This window comes from Hyperolius riggenbachi, chromosome 2, assembly GCF_040937935.1.
Source record: "Hyperolius riggenbachi isolate aHypRig1 chromosome 2, aHypRig1.pri, whole genome shotgun sequence".
NCBI classification, from domain to species: Eukaryota; Metazoa; Chordata; class Amphibia; order Anura; family Hyperoliidae; genus Hyperolius; species Hyperolius riggenbachi.
Window position 1 is genome coordinate 538,414,578 of NC_090647.1, and position 22,994 is coordinate 538,437,571.

General features: G+C 45.5%; 1 protein-coding gene across 2 annotated transcripts in view; it reads left to right on the forward strand.

Annotated features, from left to right (window-relative positions):
• The window catches only part of ABCG1 (ATP binding cassette subfamily G member 1), a 111,718-nt gene that overhangs the window by 64,757 nt on the left and 23,967 nt on the right, over positions 1-22,994 (forward strand). For both annotated transcript variants that reach the window (XM_068270721.1, XM_068270722.1), the window contains exons 3-8: positions 8,129-8,246; positions 11,841-11,973; positions 14,457-14,507; positions 17,096-17,241; positions 17,947-18,070; positions 22,788-22,902. In XM_068270721.1, coding sequence (XP_068126822.1) covers positions 8,129-8,246; positions 11,841-11,973; positions 14,457-14,507; positions 17,096-17,241; positions 17,947-18,070; positions 22,788-22,902 — 687 coding nt within the window. The remainder of the gene's footprint in view (positions 1-8,128; positions 8,247-11,840; positions 11,974-14,456; positions 14,508-17,095; positions 17,242-17,946; positions 18,071-22,787; positions 22,903-22,994) is intronic.

Below are 22,994 nucleotides of genomic sequence, written 5' to 3' on the forward strand. Positions count from 1 at the left end.
CAGCCTAGTGAATTTTTGAACTGTCCTCTGGAGAGAAAAAGAAAATACAGTGACTGACAGTTGAGGTAATAAGCTTCAGAAGACAGAGCTCTCTGCGACTTTCAAGTCGTGGAGCTCAATGACTCTTTTGCATACATAACAACTGCAGTTTCTTAACTCCTCCTGTACTGGAAACAATATTAGACTTATGTCTCTGCTCCTAATGTTTTATTTCTTAGCTGCACTACACAAACAAATCATCATAATTTTTTTCTCTCGCTTCAGTGTCTTGTTAAGGACCACAGGCTTACAACAACAACCCCTCCCCTCCCCCCCTAGTGACCAGGCTATTTTCTACAATTCAGTGCTCTACAGCTTCAACAGATCACTGCAGAGCCACACAACTTAGCTAACAAATTAATTTTTCCTCCTTTTGTTGCCACCATTCCCTATTTTCTTTTATTTACCTTCCTCCCCCCAAGATCCAATCAGTGATCACCTCTCATAGGCATCAGCCTATGAGAAGGGATCACACTGTGGGCCACTCGAGGGGACAGCTTTGTCACTAAGCTGTCCTCGCAGCGGTGCACAACCTAACTAAACTTTTTTTTTTCTAACAGCCTGCTAGCCACGATCTCAGGCTAGCAGGCCGATCTTGGAGCTCAGCTCCGCCACTAAAACGGGGATGAGCGATCCCCGCTAATCTCCTCCCCCAGGACTTGACGCTGATCAGCGTTAGGCGGCCGTAGAGTGGTTAAAGGACAGGTCCGAGTTTGTGTCACCACGCACACTTTGCTTCGGCTCTTACAAGTACAAGCCGACGAATACACTTGCCTTGCCGTTAAATTACCCTGCAGTAAAACGGGTAACGCAACACACACTTGCAAGTGTAAAAGGGGCCTGAAGCGGACAAAGATAGATTAAAAAATGTTAGATACTTCCATCAGTAGGGAGAAGCCTCTGTATGATTGAGGCTTCCCAAATCTTCCTATACCCTTCCTGCGCTGTGCACGTATCCTCAAAATAATCATCAAAATGGCCAAGCCACCCCCATGCAGGCACAAAGTACGTCCCACACCTGCACAGCAGCACGGAGCCGTTTATGCCAAGCCACCCCCATGCAGGCACAAAGTACGTCCCACACCTGCACAGCAGCACGGAGCCGTTTATGCCAAGCCACCCCCATGCAGGCACAAAGTACGTCCCACACCTGCACAGCAGCACGGAGCTGTTTATGCCAAGCCACCCCCATGCGGGCACAAAGTACGTCCCACACCTGCACAGCAGCACGGAGCCGTTTATGCCAAGCCACCCCCATGCAGGCACAAAGTACGTCCCACACCTGCACAGCAGCACGGAGCCGTTTATGCACGGCTTTTCTCTCTGTGCACAAGCAGCTCCATGCTACCGTGCAGATGTGAACCCACCTGCGTTGTGTGGCCAAGCTCGTACATGGAAGGGAGTGTGGCCGAGAAGATAAAGAGGGTCTCTACTAGACACTTCTCAAGCATCACTGTGTGTGTCTCCTATATGATATATTTAACTGACATTTTTTATTGTAACAACCAACGATTTATACAGGAAAATCATGACAATTAACAAGGTTGCCCAAACTTTCGCATCCCACTGTATTTACCTGTTCCGGACATCTTCTTCTCCTTCTCCACCGGCGGCTCTGAACTTCCGACAGGTCTTCTGGGTCCGGATCACATCCAGTCACATCATATGACATGTGATCGGGATCCAGGAGACCGTGTCGGGGTTACAGCGCCACCTGATGCTGGAAGAGAGATGATGGAAGAGATGGAAGAGACTCTCATCACTGATCTGATCTCCTGGATCCCGATCACATCATATCATATGATCGGAACCAAGAAGATATGTTGGGATTACATAACCGCCGTGGTGGAGGAAGAAGAAGAGTCCGATCCAGCCGTTAGGACAGGTAACAAAAAAAGCTCCCTGCCGCCACTCTGCATACCCTGCCTAGACTGCCAGGCTGGGGGGGGGGGCACACTACCCCTGCATCAGGAAAAATTCGACCCAAATAAAGTTTTACTTTATTCGGCTGTGAACGGGTTAAATGGCTACTTTAGGTAGTCCCGTATATTACACAGAAGTTGTAAGATTGGACAATCAAGATTGCATCATTGGCTTAAAATTGGTCAAAAATGGCCCCAAATAAGGTTTATGGTATAGAGTAGACGCGCCTTTTGTCCTGGAATAACTTCCTGAGCCTGATCTGCTGTGGCCAGGTCAAGCTGCTTCCTTACGACAGTGCGTAATGGCCAGGCGTGGAAAGATCAGTGACCTACATAGTGGCTGCTGGATCGATCATGACCGAGAATACCCAGCAACAGCCCAACTGTGTGTCAATATTGATCCCGCTCAATGCATAATGGAAAATGAGACCTACAGAAGAAGGCAGCTGGAGTGATGGGGAGTGACAGCATGCCCTGATCTCTGTAAATTACACACTCTGTCTATTATGCACCATTATTCAAGGCTGAGATGTTAAGGAGAAGTCAACAGTCTTCACTGACTCTTCTATGCAGCTGATTAATGATTGATGATAGAAGCAGACTTAGTGCACTTGTTGTAGCATCAAAAGAAGAGATTGAATAGTAGATTATTGTGCTGTCTTTCTGATCCAACACAACTTTAATGCTTTTTAAGATAATTATAAAACATAACTTTTAACGCAACTTGTTTCACCCCCACAGGGCTTCATCGGGGCACAAATTTGCGGTATAAGTGTTGGTTTACACTTGCATTAAAAATGTATCTGTAAGATATGTTTTTAAAGCTTCTCGAAAATGCAGGAAGCATGTTAAAAATGTGTATTGTCTGTGTATTGTCTGGGGGAGCAGAGCCTTCAGCGGAGATGGATGAAGATGTAATAGGGACCTAGGCAAGGTAGTAGATTTTGGCCCCCTTGGGGTCCTTAGGTATGTAAGCTGAAGTGGCGATAGGTCAGAGAAGGTGGCTGGTAAGCCTCTTGACACCCATTAGGCCCCAAGGACCTGCCTAGGTTGCCTGGTGATCATGCTCCGCCTTTCAGTCACAGAGGGGCTCAGGGCTGTGGGGACCCCCAACTAATCAGACTCCCGCTTTCGATATACCCTCCCGCCACAGCAGGTGTTTTTGTGGCCTCACTTATTATAGGTGGGAGGGAGCCATGGTCAGGGACAGTGCTACCATTTGTCAACTGCCCCAGTGCCCTGAGTGCTGCAGGAACACCCCCCCCCCCCCCCCCTGGTTCCCCATCTCCCCCTTCTTGTGGTTTTTGGGTCGATGAAAAGTTTTTGGCAGCATAGCACGCATACGAGAGGAATTGCCACTGAGAGACTTGGGCGCAGGATACAGCCGGTATGGCTTTTCCTGCTGATGCACAAGTCCCGGCGGCGTTATTTACTATTCCCCCTCCAGGTCCTCTTGGATGGTAGGGAATTATGTAATTTGGCTTCCAGCTATTGCTGGAGGCAGAATTACAGTGTTTTAAAAGTAACTTCAGCTCCAACGTGGTAGAGAGAGAGAGAGGTTGCTAAATATGAAAGAAGCTTTAAAGAGAATCTGTACTGTCCGATTTGTACAATAAAAAAAACATACCAATCGAGTCACTGTGATCTCCTGGATCTCTCTTTGCCATTTCCGCCGCTCCCCGCCGCGATCCTGGCTTTTAATCGTGCCTGGAGGGGGCGTGCATAACTTGTATTCATTACAACAGAGGCAGCTCATTCCTCTCTGGGTTGACAAAGCTTGACAAAGAAAAGAAGATAAGATTTATTACAGAGACAGTGCAACTAGAAAAGGCTGCAGTAAGCCAGACCACATTAGAACAGGTATAGAAACGTATAGGATAGAAGAAATAAGGCTGAAAATGTTGTTACAGAGTCTCTTTAAAGAGGCACTATTAGCAAAAACATGCCCATCAAAGAAAACACATATGTAAGTAGATAAATACTTCCTCTACTTACATAACAGATGTATTGCACTGTCCTCGGTTTCCTTCAATATAATTTGATAGTATAAATAAAGGGTCATCCTTTTCATGGCAGGGGCCATCTTGATTCCTCCGGGTATATTCTTCCCCCTCCCCGCACTCCCCTCCTCCCCGCACTTATCCCCAGCACAGCGGGGAGGAAAAGCTGCAGCTGGCAAAGACTCGCCTAACAATAGATCCAAGCGCTGCAGTTCCCCCCTATACTCTCTGCACTACCACCGGCGGCAGTGCAGAGAGTATAGGGGGAACTGCAGCGCCTGGGAACATTATTCCTGCAGTCTGTGCGCTGCCTTTATCCTTCCCCAAAGTTCTGTGCGGGGAAGAAGGAGAATGCGGCGGCGGCGGGCGGCAGAAGGGCAGGAGGGGGGCGCGGACATCACACTGGAGGAGGGGGGCAGAGGACAGTGAGAGGAGATAGCCTCTGGCCCCCCTCCGTGCGCTCTTACAGCGGCTACACCGCTGCAGACAAGGGGAGAGCAGGCGGCCAATCGCAGAGCAGAGCGGTGATTGACAGAGGCTTTAGCCAATCAGCCTGCCTGTCATTTCTGTTCTGCGGCTTTGCGTCCTGCAGGCATGGGGAGAGAAAAACAACCTCCTAGGAAAAAAAGTAAGAAGGATTTTAACTTTTTTCATTGCCTTATTACAATCCTTTTTGTGTATGTAATAGGCTAAAATAGAGAATAGATTTAACATATTATGCCTAACAGTTACTCTTTAAATGGGAGGGTGGGTATGCTGCCTAAAGGCTCATACACACATCAGACTATAGTCTTTGGAAAATGAAAGATCACAGACCAATCTTGCCACCCTTCATGTAGTATGAGAGCCATACTCTACACAGTCTTTTCTATGGAGCTGAACTCCACATCAGAAAAAAATCTTTGCAAGATGCTGCACACACAGATGCTGTACAGACACAAAAGATCAGTATCTGCAAAAGATCTGTTCCTGCCAAAAAATCCATTCCTGCAAATTGCATTCATAGTCTATGAGATCTGCAGATCATCATACACACATGATTTAACTGACATTCATCTGCAGATCAAGCAATCATCTGCAGATCTAAAAATCCATCCTGGTGGATCTGATCTGCAGATAAATGTCAGTTAAATCATGTGTGTATGATGATCTGCAGATCTCATAGACTATCATTGCTTTTTGCAGGAATGGATTTTTGGCAGGAACAGATCTTTTGCAGATACTGATCTTTTGTGTCTGCACAGCATCTGTGTGTGCAGCATCTTGCAAAGATTTTTTTCTGATGTGGAGTTCAGCTCCATAGAAAAGACTGAGTAGAGTATGGCTCTCATACTACATGAAGGGTGGTAAGATTGGTCTGTGATCTTTCATTTTCCAAAGACTATGGTCTGATGTGTGTATGGGGCCTAAGAGAGCAGTACATAACCAAGAGCGGTTGCTGTGCATGAAATTTACACATTTTCATGCTGTAAAAAGAATAGAAATCATGTTGAGAATCCCCCATAAGGAGATGGGCTAGTCCTAAACCTGTCAGTTCTGTCAGATTTCTACTGCCTACTGTAAGTGACAGCAACATAGGAGAAAAGTCATTTATGGCTCGTTTTACTCTGGAAAAAATATTCTTCTTATTTGTATATGTTTATATGTATTTTAACTACTTAAGGACCGCCTCACGTCAATTGGCGTGCAGTCCTGGGGGCGTGTTTTGTTGGAGATCGCGCACGTGCAGAGCTCCATTATAAGTCTCCCAGTGGCAATCGCCGCTAGGAGACTGTTAGACCGTGAAACCGCCGTCTATTTACATTGTACAGCGCTGCGATCCACAGCAGCGCTGTACTGGGGACAACCGTGTCACTCGGCTGTCCCCTCTGGCAGGGGATCGCTATCATTGGGTAGCAGGGAGAGGGAGGGCGGGCATTAAAAATAATAATTAAAAAATTGCATTATTTCTTAAAAAACAACAACAAATATTTATTAAAAAACAAACAAACAACACAGCAGAGATCAGAGCCCACCAACAGAAATCTCTTTTGGTGGGCAGAAAAGGGGGGGACATCACTTGTGTGTTGGGTTGTACGGTCCTTCATCGAGCCCTTAAGCTGCAGTGGCCTTAATTGTAAAAAATATCCTGGTCACTAGGGACGTTCAGGGTCCTCAACTAGTTACGTTTTACGTGTTTTTTTTCGCTATAGTGGTCCTTTGACGCCGTTTTATATCCTGTAAGAAGAGGAGAAAGAGCAGAATATTTACTGGTGGGCACAATTTAAGCTTAGGTCACTCGAGTTCTTGGAGCTTCCTCTCTCCTGACGTTCCCATACGGGATGAATAACAACTTTGGTTCCTCCAGACACAGGAAGAAATTGTTATAATTAATAAATCATTAGATCAGATTTATGATGCGGCCCCGTCCGTGGAGCGTGAGCCGCGTAACTGCGAGACCAGACGCAGGGCTGCATGAGGACGCGCCACATTGCTCCTTCTGTTCTGCGGACAATGATCCCAGTATATCATCCCCAGGCACTCATATCCCGCTATCAATGGGAAATCTGTGGATGCCTCATTCAATTAATCTGAGATAGCGTCTGTCTCCAGATCTCCGCCACGTCCTGCGCGGCTCAACACTCAACAATATATCGGTGTCCGACACTGTCCACCATCCTATGGATAAGAGGAAAACAGGCATTTTACTGCATAGTTCTACTTTCCAGAACAAAATAACAATCTTTATCAAATTCCCTTTCTTCTGTTTTGCCACTGGTGGAGCTCTGACGAAGCACCTTTTTATGGCTGAAACATGTTGGATTCAGTTGTGTGATTTAGCACTTTGCACTCATTTGTGAAAGCAGGACATTTCTGCGCATATGAGAAGTGGACAATTTTGGTGCCATCATTCACTCTAATGTTAAAGAGGAACTCGAGTAAAAATAATGTAATAAAAAAGTGCTTCATTTTTACAATAATTATGTATAAATGATTTAGTCAGGGTTTCCCATTGTAAAAGCTTTCTTCTCCCTGATTTACATTCTGACGTTTATCACATGGTGACATTTTTACTGCTGGCAGGTGATGTCACTGGAAGTAGCTGCTGCATGCTTTTTTGGCAGTTGGAAACCCACAATGCAACGATGTTCACAGACAGGAAACTTCCAGAACAATGGTCCGCCTCACAGTTTCCTGTGGGAGGGGTTTCACCACAATATCAGCCATACACAGCCTCCTGATGATCTGTTTGTGAAAAGGAATTAATTTCTCATGTAAAAGGGGGTATCAGCTACTGATTGGGATGAAGTTCCATTCTTGGTCACAGTTTCACTTTAAATATTGGCTATTGGGCACAAAACTGGACCATTTGGGCTCCCATTAAATAGCGGGCGCCAGGCCCGTACAACCTAAATTTTTAATTTTAAGAATTAGTGTTTTCAAATTTGTTTTGACAATTATCATTTTTTGTAAATGATCATTTTAACTGTTTTAACATTTTGAAGTTGTCTACTGACTACTTTACACTGTATTAAAGGGGCTGATTTATTAATTAACGTAGTAGTGGCCACGCTAGTAAAGTGTCACGGTCCCACTACGAGCTCATTGCGCGGCACTTACAAGGATCACACGTAAGTGAACAGTGAATGCTGCGCTGACAGGACCGCGCATACTAGTATTAACCTGCGCTGCTTAAAAGCGATAGTTTTACTGAATCAGCCCAATAGTATCCTATCTTTGGTGTTGTCCCATGAAAAGATATAATAAAATGTTTACATAGTATGAGGGGTGTACTGACTTTTGTGAGATACTGTGCATTGTGAATGTCCCCCAAAGTTTGGAAAGCTACAATCCAGACCTCTAGCTTGAGACCGCTGTAAATAACATTCCTTCCGAGATAAGAACTGAATGCGGTTATCAGACACTATTATTAATGTTTGTGTCACAATACGATGTTCTGCTGCATGTTCTCGCCTGTTTATTGTTTTCATGTCGCACTTTGTTTGTTTTTCCCTGTGTAATCCACAGATAGGCGTAACATATTTACTGATCACGAGCAGTTATCTGCAGTTATTTCTTGTCTATTATTCCTCCACACACTTTTGTGAATGTAATGACTCTGGACTGGATTTGTACAGCTTGTTTACAATGAGAATTGAAATAGATTTTTTTTCTTTCTTCCAACAGGGTACAAAACTTTGCTGAAGGGGATTTCTGGGAAATTCAGCTGCGGGGAGCTGTCGGCGATAATGGGTCCCTCGGGGGCGGGGAAGTCGACGCTGATGAACATCCTGGCAGGATACAGGTCAGTGCAACCAACCTTGTACGGATAAGCACACCTGACAGCTGTGCTCACTTCCAGTAACCGCCTGGGAACAGTAAAGCTGGGATTGTTTGTACTCTGAAGGATGGGCTGAGCAGACTGTCCCTCTGATACTCTGTCCTCAATTATCTGAGCTATTCTCCTAAGTTGCCTCACAGGAGATGCTTTTGCACCTTATCAATACGGTGTCTGGAATTAACCATTGACACCGTTTAAGCATTTAAAGTGGACCTGAACTCAGAACTTCCTCTCTGCTCTAAAAGATAATCAGCAGCACAATAACCTTTAGGCAGGGAACACACTTATCTTTCAGTTTTCTGCGCGCGTTTTTCTGCGTACTTTTTCTGCACACCAAGTGTGTTTCTATGCAGGAAAACGCGCACGTTTTTTCACTGCAGCTAATGTAATTAATCGAGAAAACTGCTAAAATGTGCAGAGTCATCATGCAGAATGTCAGTTTTTTTTTCTGCCCGTGAAAAAATGTGTGTGTACTAGCCCATTGATTAACATGAGTTCTCAGTTTTTCTGTGCAGAAAACGCGCACGAAAACAGTCAAGTGTATTCCCCGCCTTAGAGAAAATCATTTCTTTGTTGCAGCTGATACAAATCCTGCAATAAATATGCAGTGAGTCTACTTCCTGCTTTCATGAAAGCCGATATAGGGTTAACATCGTGTGTTTACAAATTAGCTGCTCTACTGTGGCAGTGGAGATTCCTGAGCTGACACAGCTGAGGGATCAAATTATAGACGGGATTAGTGACAGATGAGGAAGAATTAGACAGGCTAAACTCTCTAAATACATACAGGGTGCACTTCTCTAGGCTTTCCTTCTGTCCTGTTTAGGAGTTCAGGTCCACTTTAAAACTAAATTGCTATGTGCACTTCTGGTCTGAGGTAATATTGGCAGGGGCTGTAATGGTGAAATGACATTGAAATAATGGCTTATTGTTGGGAATTTGCGTGTCGCTTTTTCTGACATTTTATAACGCTAACCTCCTACCCTATACCTTAACACAGGGATGTCAAACCAGTCCTTCGAGGGCCGAGGTCCTCACACATTTTTGATACAGCTCAAATGAATTGATGGGACTAAATCAGGAAAGGCGTGGTCCATCAGGTAGAACACATTCCTCTCTTCCTCAGTCCATCCTAAACACTGGCATGGATCTGGCCCTCCAGGCCTGGAGTTCGACACCTGTGCCTTAACACTATCCTCTCCCCTACCTACTCCTTATACTAACCTCCCCCCTACCTACTCCTAACATTAACTTCCCCCTACCTACACCTAATACTAACCTCCCCCCCACCTACTCCTAACACCAACCTCCCCTACATACACCTAACACTAACCTCCCCCCTACCTACACCTAACACTAACCTCCCCCCTACCTACACCTAATACTAACCTCCCCCCTACCTACTCCTAACACTAACATCCCCTACATACACCTAACACTATCCTCCCCCCTACCTACACCTAACACTAACCTCCCCTACATACACCTAACACTAACCTCCCCCCTACCTACACCTAACACTAACCTCCCCCCTACCTACACCTAATACTAACCTCCCCCCTACCTAATCCTAACACTAACATCCCCTACATACACCTAACACTAACCTCCCCCCTACATACACCTAACACTATCCTCCCCCCTACCTACACCTAACACTAACCTCCCCCCTACCTACACCTAACACTAACCTCCCCCCTACCTACACCTAACACTAACCTCCCCCCTACCTACACCTAACACTAACCTCCCCCCTACCTACACCTAATATTAACCTCCCCCCTACCTACACCTAACACTAACCTCCCCCCTACCTACACCTAATATTAACCTCCCCCCTACCTACTGCTAACACTAACCTCCCCTTACCTACTCCAACACTAACCTCCCCCCTACCTACTCCTTACTCTAACCTCCCACCTACCTACACCTAACACTAACCTCCCTCCTACCGACATCTAACACTACCCCCCCCCCCACCTACCCGTACTCTAACCTCCTGCCTACCTAACACTAACCTCCCTCCTACCTACACCTAACACTAACCTTCCCCTTACCTATGCCTAACACTACCCCCCCCCACCTACCCTTACTCTAACCTCCTGCCTACCTAACACTAACCTTCCCCTTACCTATGCCTAACACTAACCTCCCCCGACTTACCCCTAACACTAACCTCCCCCGACTTACCCCTAACACTAACCTCCCCCCTAACTACGCCTAACTTCAACCCTCCTTACCTACACCTTTAGGTGCTCAATAACGGTACATCTTTTCCTTCAAATTCGATCATTGTATGAGATTTGAATGATCAAAACGAATCGGAAGGCAATTATCGGTTGTTCCTGTTAACGGAACGATTTAAGAAGGTTTACATTCGATTAGATTTTCGGATCAATATTTTTTCCTTTTCCAGTCGAATTCCAAATTCCAAAGAATTGTTTCTTATTGGTTTGCGCCACACACGGCGCAGTTTTCTATACAATTAGATCATAAAAATTGCGTCGAAAAATTTAATCTATAAGAAATACTGTACCATTAATGGGCACATGGTACAATTTGTTAATCCAATCTTACCATTTCTATGTAATATAAGAGAACTGCCTAAATTATCCTTTCAGTATATTCACTTAATTTACCCTTATACTACATAGAAATGGTAAGATTGGATAAAAAAATTGTACCATGTACGGCCACCATAACACTAACCCACGCCTAATGCTAACCACCCCCCACCTTTGCCCTACACTGACTTGACCCTACCTATGCCTAAGACTAACCTAAGCACTCCACCCTGCCATAGACATAAATGTACATTGTGGTCTATAGCTGTTACTCAGCAATGAGTCTTTAATGTATTGGGGCTCCATAGCTTCACCCACAGGCCCGAATTAGCCAAAATAAAGTGATGGGAAATTGTGCTGTGTATACGCAAACCTTACAAACACAAAGTCTAGAAAATACAAACGCTATAGGTATCGGTAAGAGGTAGGATATACCCCAAGTATAATTAACCAAATAGTTACTGGGCAGACCTCCTACGGAGTATGGGGTCTGTAAAGTATGCTAACCTGATAAGGTAAAGGACTGCCAAAGGTGCATCACTGTGAGGGTCTTTGCTGATCCCTCCCACTCTTTGAATGAAGTGGGGTGTAGCTATCCCACAGGTGGCAGGTGCTAACACACTGGGGTAGCGGAGGAGGTATAAGGGTTAAAGAAAACGACCTCTGACCAAATGTCATTCAATGACATACATTTGGGCACATCTGGCTGGGGGGGGGGGGGGGGGGGTGACTTGTACTGTGGGCACATCTGGCTACTGTGGAGGGGGCTATGCTGGGGAGGCGGCTTATACACAAGTCAATCACTTTTTCCTGGTTTCTGGTGTAAAAATGGGTTGCTTGGCTTATACACTGGTCGACTTATATGCGAGTATATACGGTATGTAATATTCATTTGCAAATACATCATGTGTTTTATTTTAAATAATTGTACTCAGTTCAGGTTCCCTTTAAACAATGCTGCACTAATAAAATGTCTTGCCTTCTTGTGTTTCAGGGAAACAGGAATGAAGGGGGAAGTTCTGATTAACGGACAGACCCGGGACCTGCGCACGTTCCGCAAGGTGTCCTGTTACATCATGCAGGATGACATGCTGCTGCCGCATCTCACCGTGCAGGAGGCCATGATGGTAAATCTACTGATTAGTCTATGGAGACCTGTCTGTGTTTAAAAGACTGAACAGCCTGAGTACCCAAAAATTAAAATGTTATTTTGGCTACATATGTTTCTTGTTGTTATGTGGCTCATTTGGTGGGAAAAGTCCTGACTTTCTAGACAGGAAGTGTGTGAACCTACCTACCAAATTTTGGAGCCACTCCCAAATTTTGGAGCCACCTACCAAATTTTCTTTAGCCACTCCCAACTGTAAAGTTCCCTGGTGTTTAGTGGTTTCCCCCTCGCCAATAAAGCTTCCCTGGTGTCTAGTGGTTCCCCCCTCCCCTATAAAGCTTTCATGGTGTCTAGTAGTTCCCCCCTCCCCTATAAAGCTTCCCTGGTGTCTAGTGGTTCCCCCCTCCCCTATAAAGTTTCCCTGGTGTCTAGTGGTTCCCCCCTCCCCTATAAATATTCCCTGGTGTCTATTGGTTTCTCCCTCCCTATCTAATGAAGCTTCCCCAGTGTCTTGTAGTTTCTCCCTCCCTACTAAATAAAGCTACCCTGGTGCATGTTAGTTCCTCCCTCCCTATTAAAGCTTCCCTGGTGTTTAGTGGTCCCCCCCAATAAATCTTCCCTGGTGTCTGTTGATTTCCCCCCTCCCTATCCAATAAAGCCTCCCTGGTCTCTGGTAGTTTCTCCCTCCCTACAAAATAAAGTTTTCCTGGTGCATGTCGATTCCTCCCTCCCTAATAAAGCTTACCTGGTGGTCAACCCCCCCCCCCCCCATATATTTTCTTTTCCTGGTGATCTAGTGGTGCCTATACTGTGTTCCATCCCGTTCTCCATGCTGTGCTGTGAAGGGGCAGCAAAATCAATTTTGGGGGGGGGGGGGTAGTTAGAGAGTGCCCACACTTTTGTTGTTGCTGTCTTTCACTTGCTGTTCCTGGAGGACTTATTCCTGGAGGTTGTCGTATTAAGAGCCACACAGCACCACAGAGGTCCCCAGGACAGGAAGTCATCAAAAACTTCTCCAGTGGGGCCACAGACAGCGATAGTAGGTGTCCGAAGTCTCTGACCTCTCTGCACACTATCAAAATCCACAGGAAATGCGTTTGATTGGCCCAACTCCAAACGGCATAATATGGGCATTCAAATTAAACACACGCCACAATTCTTAGCATCTTATTGAACATCTGTAGTAATTATTATTTTTTTAGCTACGGTATGTTTGAAAATTTTGACATTTGACAAGGTATGTGCGACGGATCAGTGAGTAATGGTGCACAGCGCCTATGCATAGAAATGGCGCCGCATGAAAAAGATACGCTTATAGCTATTTATCATTAGTACTACATAATAATGGCGCACAGGGAAAAAAGAAGAAAAACGGCACACAGTAACGTTATCTATCAATAGTGCTGTTCATATGTCAAACAGCAGACGTTATTGCCCACAGTAACGTTATTTATTAATAGCGCCCTACATAAGCCAAACTGCAGAAGTTATTTAACAGCAAAACGGTGAATGGATTTAATGCAACACTGTCAAGGTTAGGGTTAAGGTCAGTACACACGCCGGACTGGAGGCAATGACGGGTCCGTCGTCACCTCCCGCTCGGTGGGCGTTCCAACGACAGTCCGGCGTGTGTACGCACTATCGGCGGACTGATACGGCTGTTTCTGAGCGATCCGCCCGGTGGATCGCTCAGAAACAGCCGTATCAGTCCGCCGACAGTGCATACACACGCCGGACTGTCGTTGGAACGCCCACCGAGCGGGAGGTGACGACGGACCCGCCGTTGCCTCCAGTCCGGCGTGTTTACGGACCTTTAGGCACCACCAGGGGAGATTTCGGGTTAGGCACCACCAGGGAGGTCTTAGGGTTAGGCACCACCAGGGGAGTGCTTAGGGTTAGGCACCACCAGGGAGGTCTTAGGGTTAGGCACCACCAGGGGGTACTTAGGGTTAGGCACCACCAGGGGGGTGGTTTAGGGTTAGGCACCACCAGTGGGGTGGTTTAGGGTTAGGCACCTCCAGAGGGGTGGTTAGTGTTAGGCAGCACCAGGGGGTGGTTAGGGTTAGGCACCACCAGGGGGGTGGTTAGGGTTAGGCACCACCAGGGGGTGGTGAGGGTTAGGCTCCACCAGGGGGGTTTAGGGGTTAGGGATAGGTACAGAGAGGGTTCTGTGTGTTAACGCTAAATAACAATAAGGCTTTAACGTTAAACAGCGATAAGCGACAGACGGATTAGCGGCAACACCGTGCGCCATAATTCGCAGGCGCCATTTTCAGATGGATGCATGTGGAAAGTGCTCTTTTTAGAAAGGTGGCAAAGTCTCTGTGATGTCAACTGAGACTAATGAAATTTTAGGTATCTTTTTTTTCTGAGCAGATTGCTTATGGATAGCCAGAGCCTGATTGGCTGCAAGAGAAACAACACTGATCCCCATGTGCCTATGGGAGATGATAAGAATCATTGCTCCAGTTACTAACAATGGACCTTTTTGTTTTGTTGTAGGTCTCCGCCCACCTGAAGCTTCAGGAAAAAGATGAGGGGCGGAAAGAAATGGTGAGTTTCTTGCAAGTGACACGTGCAGCTATGCGTGTGGGAACAGGAGCTGGGGAATGCAGCCTCATGTACATGTTTTGCACCCATTGGTACACTGACTTGTGGCATCTTTATAACTGGAGGGATGCCCGCATCAGGAAGGTGTGTTGCCTCTTTTGGCTTTTTTATGTAGCTGGAGGACTGCCCCATCAGGTAGGTGTGTTGCCTCTTGTGGCCTGTCTGTGGCTGGAGGACTGCCCCCATCAGGAATATGTGTTGTCTCTTGTGGCCTCTATGTGGCTGGAGGACTGCCCCCATCAGGAAGGTGTGTTGTCTCTTGTGGCCTGTCTGTGGCTGGAGGAAAGCCCCATCAGGAAGGTGTGTTGCCTCTTGTGGCCTCTATGTGGCTGGAGGACTGCCCCCATCAGGAAGGTGTGTTGTATCTTGTGGCCTGTGTATGGCTGGCGTGGACAGATTTGAGGCAATGCAACAAAGGCTATTGGCTTAGGGCACTAAGAAGCAAGGGCCGGACAGCGGGCTGGCACACTAAGGCAGTTACACTGCCATATATATAAACCACAGTAGTCACAACCCCAGTCCGCAGCAGCCCTGCTTCCACGGGGCAAGCAGTGCAGCACTGGTCCTGTGCTCCCCCCATTCTGTGCTGTGCCTGCCTCACAGGACCAGGGAAGTAGACAGGATGGGGGAAGCACAAGAGAAGAACACAGGACTAGCTAGGGGAACAAACAAGACAGGAAGAGCACACAGGATGAGTGGTGCACAGGCGTTCAGGGTTGGTGTTAGTGGGCCTTGGCCGCCGGTAAAATGACCAAATCTGGCCCTGATGGCTGGAGGGATTCAGGAAGTTCCCTGCAGAATTTTCTAGCTGCACACATTTGACGTGACCATGTTTACGATGTCATTTCCTTTTGTTCTCCTTTAAATAGGAATTGTGGTAAGGAGCTCCTCCCACGTATCCCATATATCCTGCTCTCTCTTTAGTCAGTATTGCAGCTGATTTATTATACCCAATGGGAGCTGCTCTCAGCTCTACCTCATCACAAAACCTTCCTTTACATTGATTTTACTGTCAATTTATAGAGCTGCTTTTATGTTGAAATAAATAAAATACTTTTTTGATTGAATTTCAAATTTCATTCAATGGGTAATTGTATTTTATAACTGATAACTGAGAGACAATTGTATCTGTGCAGAAGACTGTGAGGTGTCCAATAATGTTGCTGTTTTTAGTGAACACTCTTATTTCTGATAGGATCTCTCCGATCAAAAGAAAATATTGTATTTAATCAATTAACAACATTAAAGTGAACCCGAAGTGAGAGGTATATGGAGGCTGCCATATGTATTTCATTCTAAGCAATACCAGTTGCCTGGCTGTCCTGCTGATTCTCTGCCTCTAATACGTTTAGCCATAAACCCTGAACAAGCATGTGGCATATCAGGTGTTTCTGACATTATTGTCAGATCTGACAAAATTATCTGTATGCGTTTTTCTGGTGTGATTCAGACAGTACTGCAGCCAAATAGATCGGCAGGGCTGCCAGGCAACTGGTATTGTTTAGGAGGGAAAAAAATATGTCAGTCTCCATATTCTTCTCACTTCAGTTGTCCTTGAATCCACCTTGTGGTAGTATCTAAACCAGTTACATTCTTCTCAATTAAAAAAATCTGAAACACAGATTAACCAGCCCTTTAAGGAAATAATTGATAATTCAATTATTCAGGATCGATTGGATCTACCAGTTTCGCTGGTTATATATCATCTATGGGCTCTTTTACACGACACGTGATTACAATGAGATTTGGATGCGATTTCGACTTGTCCTGCATGCTGCGTTTTTTTATTTGTGTTTCTTGCATCCAAGGAAAATGTACCGGAATCGCTTTTAAATTGGAATCACATAGCGATTTGCAGTGTAAAAGAAGACTATATCTGCTTGAAAATATGACCATTCAAAAAAAAATGTTTTACCGTTTGTTGGCACCTTTGGATTGCACACCAAATAAATCCCTTTTATTATCATTATTTTGAATATTTATTATTATTTTATTGTTATTTTGATCAAAAATTGTACCATTAATGAGCACCTTTAGATTATACACCAAATAAGTACAGTTCAGTTTTTTCAATACGGTATCTATCAGGGCCCCAGTCTGTGCACACTACACTTTAGGGGCCCCTTTACAGACAATGTACTGACAACACTACAGCAGGAGATAATAATAGAGATAATGATAGTAATAATAATTCCAGTATTTGTATAGCGCTTTTCTTCTATCAGACTCAAAGCGCTTGTGAGGCAGCCACTAGAACGCACTCAGTAGGCAGTAGCAGTGTCTGGGAGTCTTGCCCAAGAACTCCATACTGAACAGCTACTGGCTTACTGAAATACTGCCAACTGCTGGATAGTGTAATGGTAATATATGTATGGTGAGCAGAAGCTTGCTCCTGGTTCCCATAACACCTCCTGTGGCTTCAGTCTATTGCTATGGCCCTACCTTCCAATAATCTGCCATTTTTATTGTAAATATTGTAATATGTAGCTGAAGGCAGAGTCCATTATGTGATGCGCTGTACATCTCATCAGGTGAAGGAGATCCTGACGGCTCTGGGATTGCTGCCCTGCGCCGACACCAGGACAGGATGTTTGTCGGGGGGCCAAAGGAAACGACTGGCGATCGCTTTGGAATTAGTGAATAACCCGCCCGTGATGTTCTTTGATGAACCCACCAGGTAAGGCACCCATATCGAGGCACGTGGACACTTAAATGCCACAGAGTGAGCAATGATCATGTGTAGCCCGAGCAGCCAATCAGATTTCATCCTCTTCTGTTCATCCTTCTATTCATCCTCTTCTGATATTTTACTATTAAAGTATAAAATATCGGTATTGAATACCGATAATTTACTATGGTTAAACCTAACCCTACTCTGACACAGAACCCTCCCACTGGACGCCTAACCATTGACCCCCCCCCCCCAACTACCTACCCAACACCTAATCCTTTACCCCCCCCCCCCCCACACACACACACACACACACACAATCTACCTGAGGCCTAGCTCCGGCCTCCCAGTGATGTTTAGCCTAGGCTATTTAGTTATGCAGCCTTCTGCCCAAACTCCTCCCCTGTCTCCCTCCCCCTCACCATTTCAGCACTGAGAAGCCCGTAGTTTGCTGCTGCGCTCCTGTACGCAAATTAGCACGGCCGCACTGTGCAGTAGCAAGGGACCGCTGTTTGGGCTTAGTGGAAAAAGCTCAGCCCGTTCGGCTCCATGCTAGTGCACCGGCGTGAGCTGTCTGTGTCTCAACAGTGCAGCTACAATTACATTTTTAAGGCACCCTGTAATGGATCTAAGTAGATAAATTCACTACCGTATCCTGAGAAGAGTTTACTGAAAGCACTTGCTGTTTCTTACAATGTTTCTTCCATGCAGTGGTCTGGACAGCTCGTCCTGCTTCCAAGTGGTGTCCTTAATGAAGTCGTTGGCCCAGGGGGGCCGGAATATCATCTGCACCATCCACCAGCCCAGCGCCAAGCTGTTTGAACTGTTTGATCAGGTGAGGGATTCGCGGGTGAGCTGGTGACGGGCGTCATCTGTAGTGTTTGCTAATGTCTGGGTGCCAGAATGCATAACTAGCTGTACTCCAAAGTTGGGTTCAGGTTTCAAGGTTGCAGCAGAGATTGCACAGGTAAGGGTAGACTTGAATTTAATTCACTTGAAACGGGCAAGACAAGGAATCAAGCAACCCCTCCCCATCAGCAAAACTTTGATCAGCTGCATTTATTCCCACCCCCTTTCCCACCATGATGAATTTCATGGCTAGGCTAAAAAAAGGTGGGGGGAAAGGCTGCGCGTCCCTAAACACATGTTGCAATTGAATGGTTAATCGGTTAGGTCACTTGCCCGGAGGTTTGCCTCCGGGCAAGTGACTAGTATATTAAGTGTCTAGTATAATATACTTTGCATGCAAACCATATTGGAAGCTAAAGTTCCTCCTAGTTTAATAAATGTTAGCATTTGTCTTGGATGCAGGGCATGCATTTTTCAGTCTGGCAGAGGCGGTGTATGCCTGTGCGATTAACCGTTCAATTGCAGCATGTGTTTAGGGACGCGCAGCCTTTCCCCCCACCTTTTTTTAACGTTGTAACTATGTAACTGTCAGGTTAGCTGCTTCCAGCCCCTCCTCCTGAGTTTCCTGTTTGCATAATAAGTAGTAGCAGATTTGCATATGATTTGCATCTGAATTGAATGCAAAGTGTGCAGAAAATCTATTAAGGTGCTACACACTGAGCTGGTGGTCATTTCAGATGCAGCCTTAGTGGTATGCGCTGGCGTTCTCCCCGCTGTTCATGGCTAGGCTGTCTATCTGCCAGGGATTATATACCAAACATGATGCTATGGTTAGCAACCAAAAATAGTAAAAAGCTTCAAAATGTTGTACCTCGGAATTTAGATTCTTGACTCCTCAGGAGGAAACATTCTAGAACCAGGGCTGCCACGTCTTATCAAAGTTTGCTTTGATTTTTTCATGAATCATGGTAGTGTGCAGAAGTGTAACTACAAATCATTGGGCCCCCCAGAAAAACGTTGATGAGGCCCCCCAATGTTCACATCTATTCCCTTGTGTACTCTTGGTGACCCTCAAAGCTTAAATGCCCATCTTCCAAAAAAATCATAAAGTCATAAAACAAGTGTGAGCATCATAATCTTCACACCCACAACAAGCCTAGCCACAAAAACACCTGATCTGGGGGATGGACTCTTTTATTGGAGGAAGGAAAGGTTAGTAGTTGAGGCCCCCTCACAGCTCTGCCCCCCCCCCCCCCCCCGCTGCTCCCCTGGATGTGGATTTGGTGAAGAGTACAACCATAAGACAGTCCTCTGAAGCCATTGAGAGGCTCAGGCTATATAAGCTTTGGTAGTGTTGACTATAAGTTTTATGAGTTTGTACTTGGCGTCAGGGCCGGGCCGAGGCATAGGCTGGAGAGGCTCCAGCCTCAGGGCGCAGTGTAGGAGGGGGCGCAGAATTCATTTAGCTGTCATTCCTAATTGTGTTTGAAGCAGAAAGAAATAAGAAAAGGGGATACATGACAGTGACTGCAAGCCAGATAACTAGATATTAAGGTGTTGGGGAGGTTGTGGGCCCTGTGGCGCCTCTTAGTCTAATAGCAATCAGTGTGTGACGGCTGGGGTGGCAGGGATGGAGGGGCGCACTTTGGTGTCTCAGCCTTGGGTGCTGGAGGACCTTGTCCCGGCTCTGCTTGGCGTGCAGCATTTTTCTGGTTGTAGACAGATATGTGACAGATAAGTTACAGATAGATGGATCTGTTCTAAGATGGAACAACATAATTTTGTTTATTAGCTTGATTTATACCAAATCCAGTCCAGTACAGTTGTGAAGGGGCACACCTCGTTAGTGTAGGTTGGGTGCTTGATATTGTGACATAGGCAAATGTCACCGAGCAAAGTAGTCCAGCAGTATATCAGCCCACCAAATTTTCATGAACACGCTCTTTTATTGAGCCGTCAATATCCACAAGTAGTGAGCCGACAATTGTTTCGGGGGCCACGCAACCACACGCCTTGATAAAGGGGGCCCCCACGTGGCCCCCGAAACAATTGTTGGCTCACTACTTATACCAAATCCAGACAACTATTGGACATGACAACAAATGGGAAACATTATTTTTTATTATGTATTCATATAGCATTGACATCTTCTGCAGTGCTCTACAGAGTACATAGTCATGTCACTTTAGGGGGAAGCCAATTAACTTCTCTGTATGTTTTTGGGATGTGGGGAGAACACACATTGACATGCAGAATTATTCTGCAGCACAAATGAGCAGTGTAAACTAGGCCTCAAAGAATACAAAAAGAGGAATCTTTGGGCACTTGGAGTCAATGGACTATATGGGCACCCCATAGGAACAATATATCGGCTATTGGGGGTGCTAGTAAAAAAGTAATATACGCAATCAGGGGGGTGGTTAGGGTTAGGCACCACCAGGGGGGTGGTTAGGGTTAGGCACCACCAGGGGGGTCTTAGGGTTAGGCACCATCAGGGGGGGTCTTAGGGTTAGGCACCACCAGGTGGGTGGTTAGGGTTAGGCACCACCAAGGGGATCTAGGGGTTAGGGATAGGTACAGGGAGGGCTCTGTGTGATAATAAGGTTAGGTATAGTTGCAGCACAATATATGTAATATATACAATTTATTAAATTATATATATTTAAACAAAGAGGGGTCTAGGGGTTAGGGATAGGGAGAGATCTGTGTGAGTCTACAGTTTGGTATAATTACAGTAAAATATCTGTAAAACCTACCATTGCATTGCTATGCTTAATACAAGTGTAAATATCGTTTTTGTTAATAGACGATATTTGACGTTTCTTTTTAGAATTCGTTTGTTGTTATAGACGGTATTTTGCCATTTCATTTCCGTTTATTTAACCTATTTAGCACTAAATTTTCATTTACAACCCCTTAAAAGAAAAATATGGTTTTGCATTAAAACTTAAAATTTCGGCTATACCCCGCGCCCTTTTTTCCAGGCGCCCTTTTTTGATACACGCGCTATTGGGTGCTGAAGAAGAAATTTGGGTGCCCAATAAATAACAGGCGCCAGGCCCGTCCAACCGAGAGTTGTTGTTTTGAAAGTTATTTTCGCTAAATATAATTTTTAAATTGGTTTTGGGAATTATAATATCGTAAATTATCGTTTTGAACTTCATTGTCTTAGAAATGTATCGTTTTTTGTAATAACTTTATTTGCAACGGAGAAAGAAGGTTTTAAGCACCACCAGGGAAGTCTTAGGGTTAAGCACCACCTGGGGGATTTTAGGGTTAGGCACTACCGGGGGGGTCTTAGGGTTAGGCACCACCGGGGGGGGTCTTAGAGTTAGGCACCACCGGGGGGGTCTTAGGGTTAGGCACCACCGGGGGGGTCTTAGGGTTAGGCACCACCAGGGACGATCTTAGGGTTAAGCATCACTGGGGAAGTCTTAAGGGGCCCATACACTCAGCCGATTTTCTGGCCGATCGATCGGTCAAAATCGATCGATCGATTGATCGATTGCAAATCGGTTGGCCGATTTCGATCGATTTCAATGGATTTCCATCGAATTGGCAGGGTGGAAAATCTAGGTCGATCTGATGAGATTGCTTATCATTTTGCATTGGCCCTAATTGAAATCTGATGGCAAAAAAAAGCCATCAGATCGAATTTCAATAGATTTCAAACTGAAAATAGGCAGAAGCAGATTTTCTGCATCTTACATTACAGTAAAAATCCGCCGACTTTAGTGGTTAATAGCAAAGCCCCCGTAAGTCCTAGAAACACCAAGTTTTTAGGGGTTATTAAACTGAATCTTGTGAACAAGATGCAAAAAAAAGTTTTCAAAAAGACGTTATAGTTTTTGAGAAAATCAATGTTAAAGTCGGGCGGAATTTCCGCGATTTCAGGCGGAAATTTCCGTGATTTCCGTTAATGCACTTGCATTACCGATTTCCGCATTCCAATGCGGAAATGCAATTTCCGATCAGAATTTCGAAAATTGCATTTCCGCGGAATCCGAATGAGCATCCCTACTTTAGGGTGAAGCACCACCTGGGGGGTTTTAGGGTTAGGCACCACTGGGGGGGAAGGGGGTCTTAGGGTTAGGCACCACCAGGGAGGATCTTAGGGTTAGGCATCACTGGGGAAGTCTTAGGGTTAAACACCACCTGGGGGGTTTTAGGGTTAGGCACCACCAGGGAGGATCTTAGGGTTAGGCACCACTGGGGAAGTCTTAGGGTTAGGCACCACCAGGGGAGGTCTTAGTGACGGAGGGTAGAGGGAGGGTTCTGTGTGAGATTATTGTTAGGTTTAGTTGCAGTAAAATATTGGTAATATTTAACAATGTTTTACTCTGCTTATTATGACTGTAAATATATTTTAATTGTTATTGTTATAGATGATATAATGCGATTTATTTTTACTTTCGGAGGGGGTTGTGAAGCCTTGTTTATCTATTTGTTGCACGTTGGGGGCACACAGCTTATGTGCACAGTACAGTTATCCTTTAAGCCTTTGTTATACGGAGGGGGTAGAAGCAGAGTGTGATAATTGCTTTCCAGACTGCACAGCCTTACTATGAAATAAAGCTGTTGCATCACCCAGTCGGCTGAATGGCTAAACCCGAGGACTCGTTTTATCGTGTTTATTCCCCAGCGGCACAGCTACCGTTACACGTTTCTCATCCTTCTCTCCCCCTCTCTGTTTTCATCCACAGCTTTACGTGTTAAGCCAAGGACAATGCATCTACCGTGGGAAAGTGTCAAATCTCGTCCCGTACCTGCGAGTCCTGGGATTAAACTGCCCAACCTATCACAATCCCGCCGATTTCAGTAAGTACAGCTCAGCTCGGGTCTTCCGAGGATTGCAAAACAATGACGGCCGCACTCTTGTGCAAAGTGACTTCACGGCATTAATAAAACAA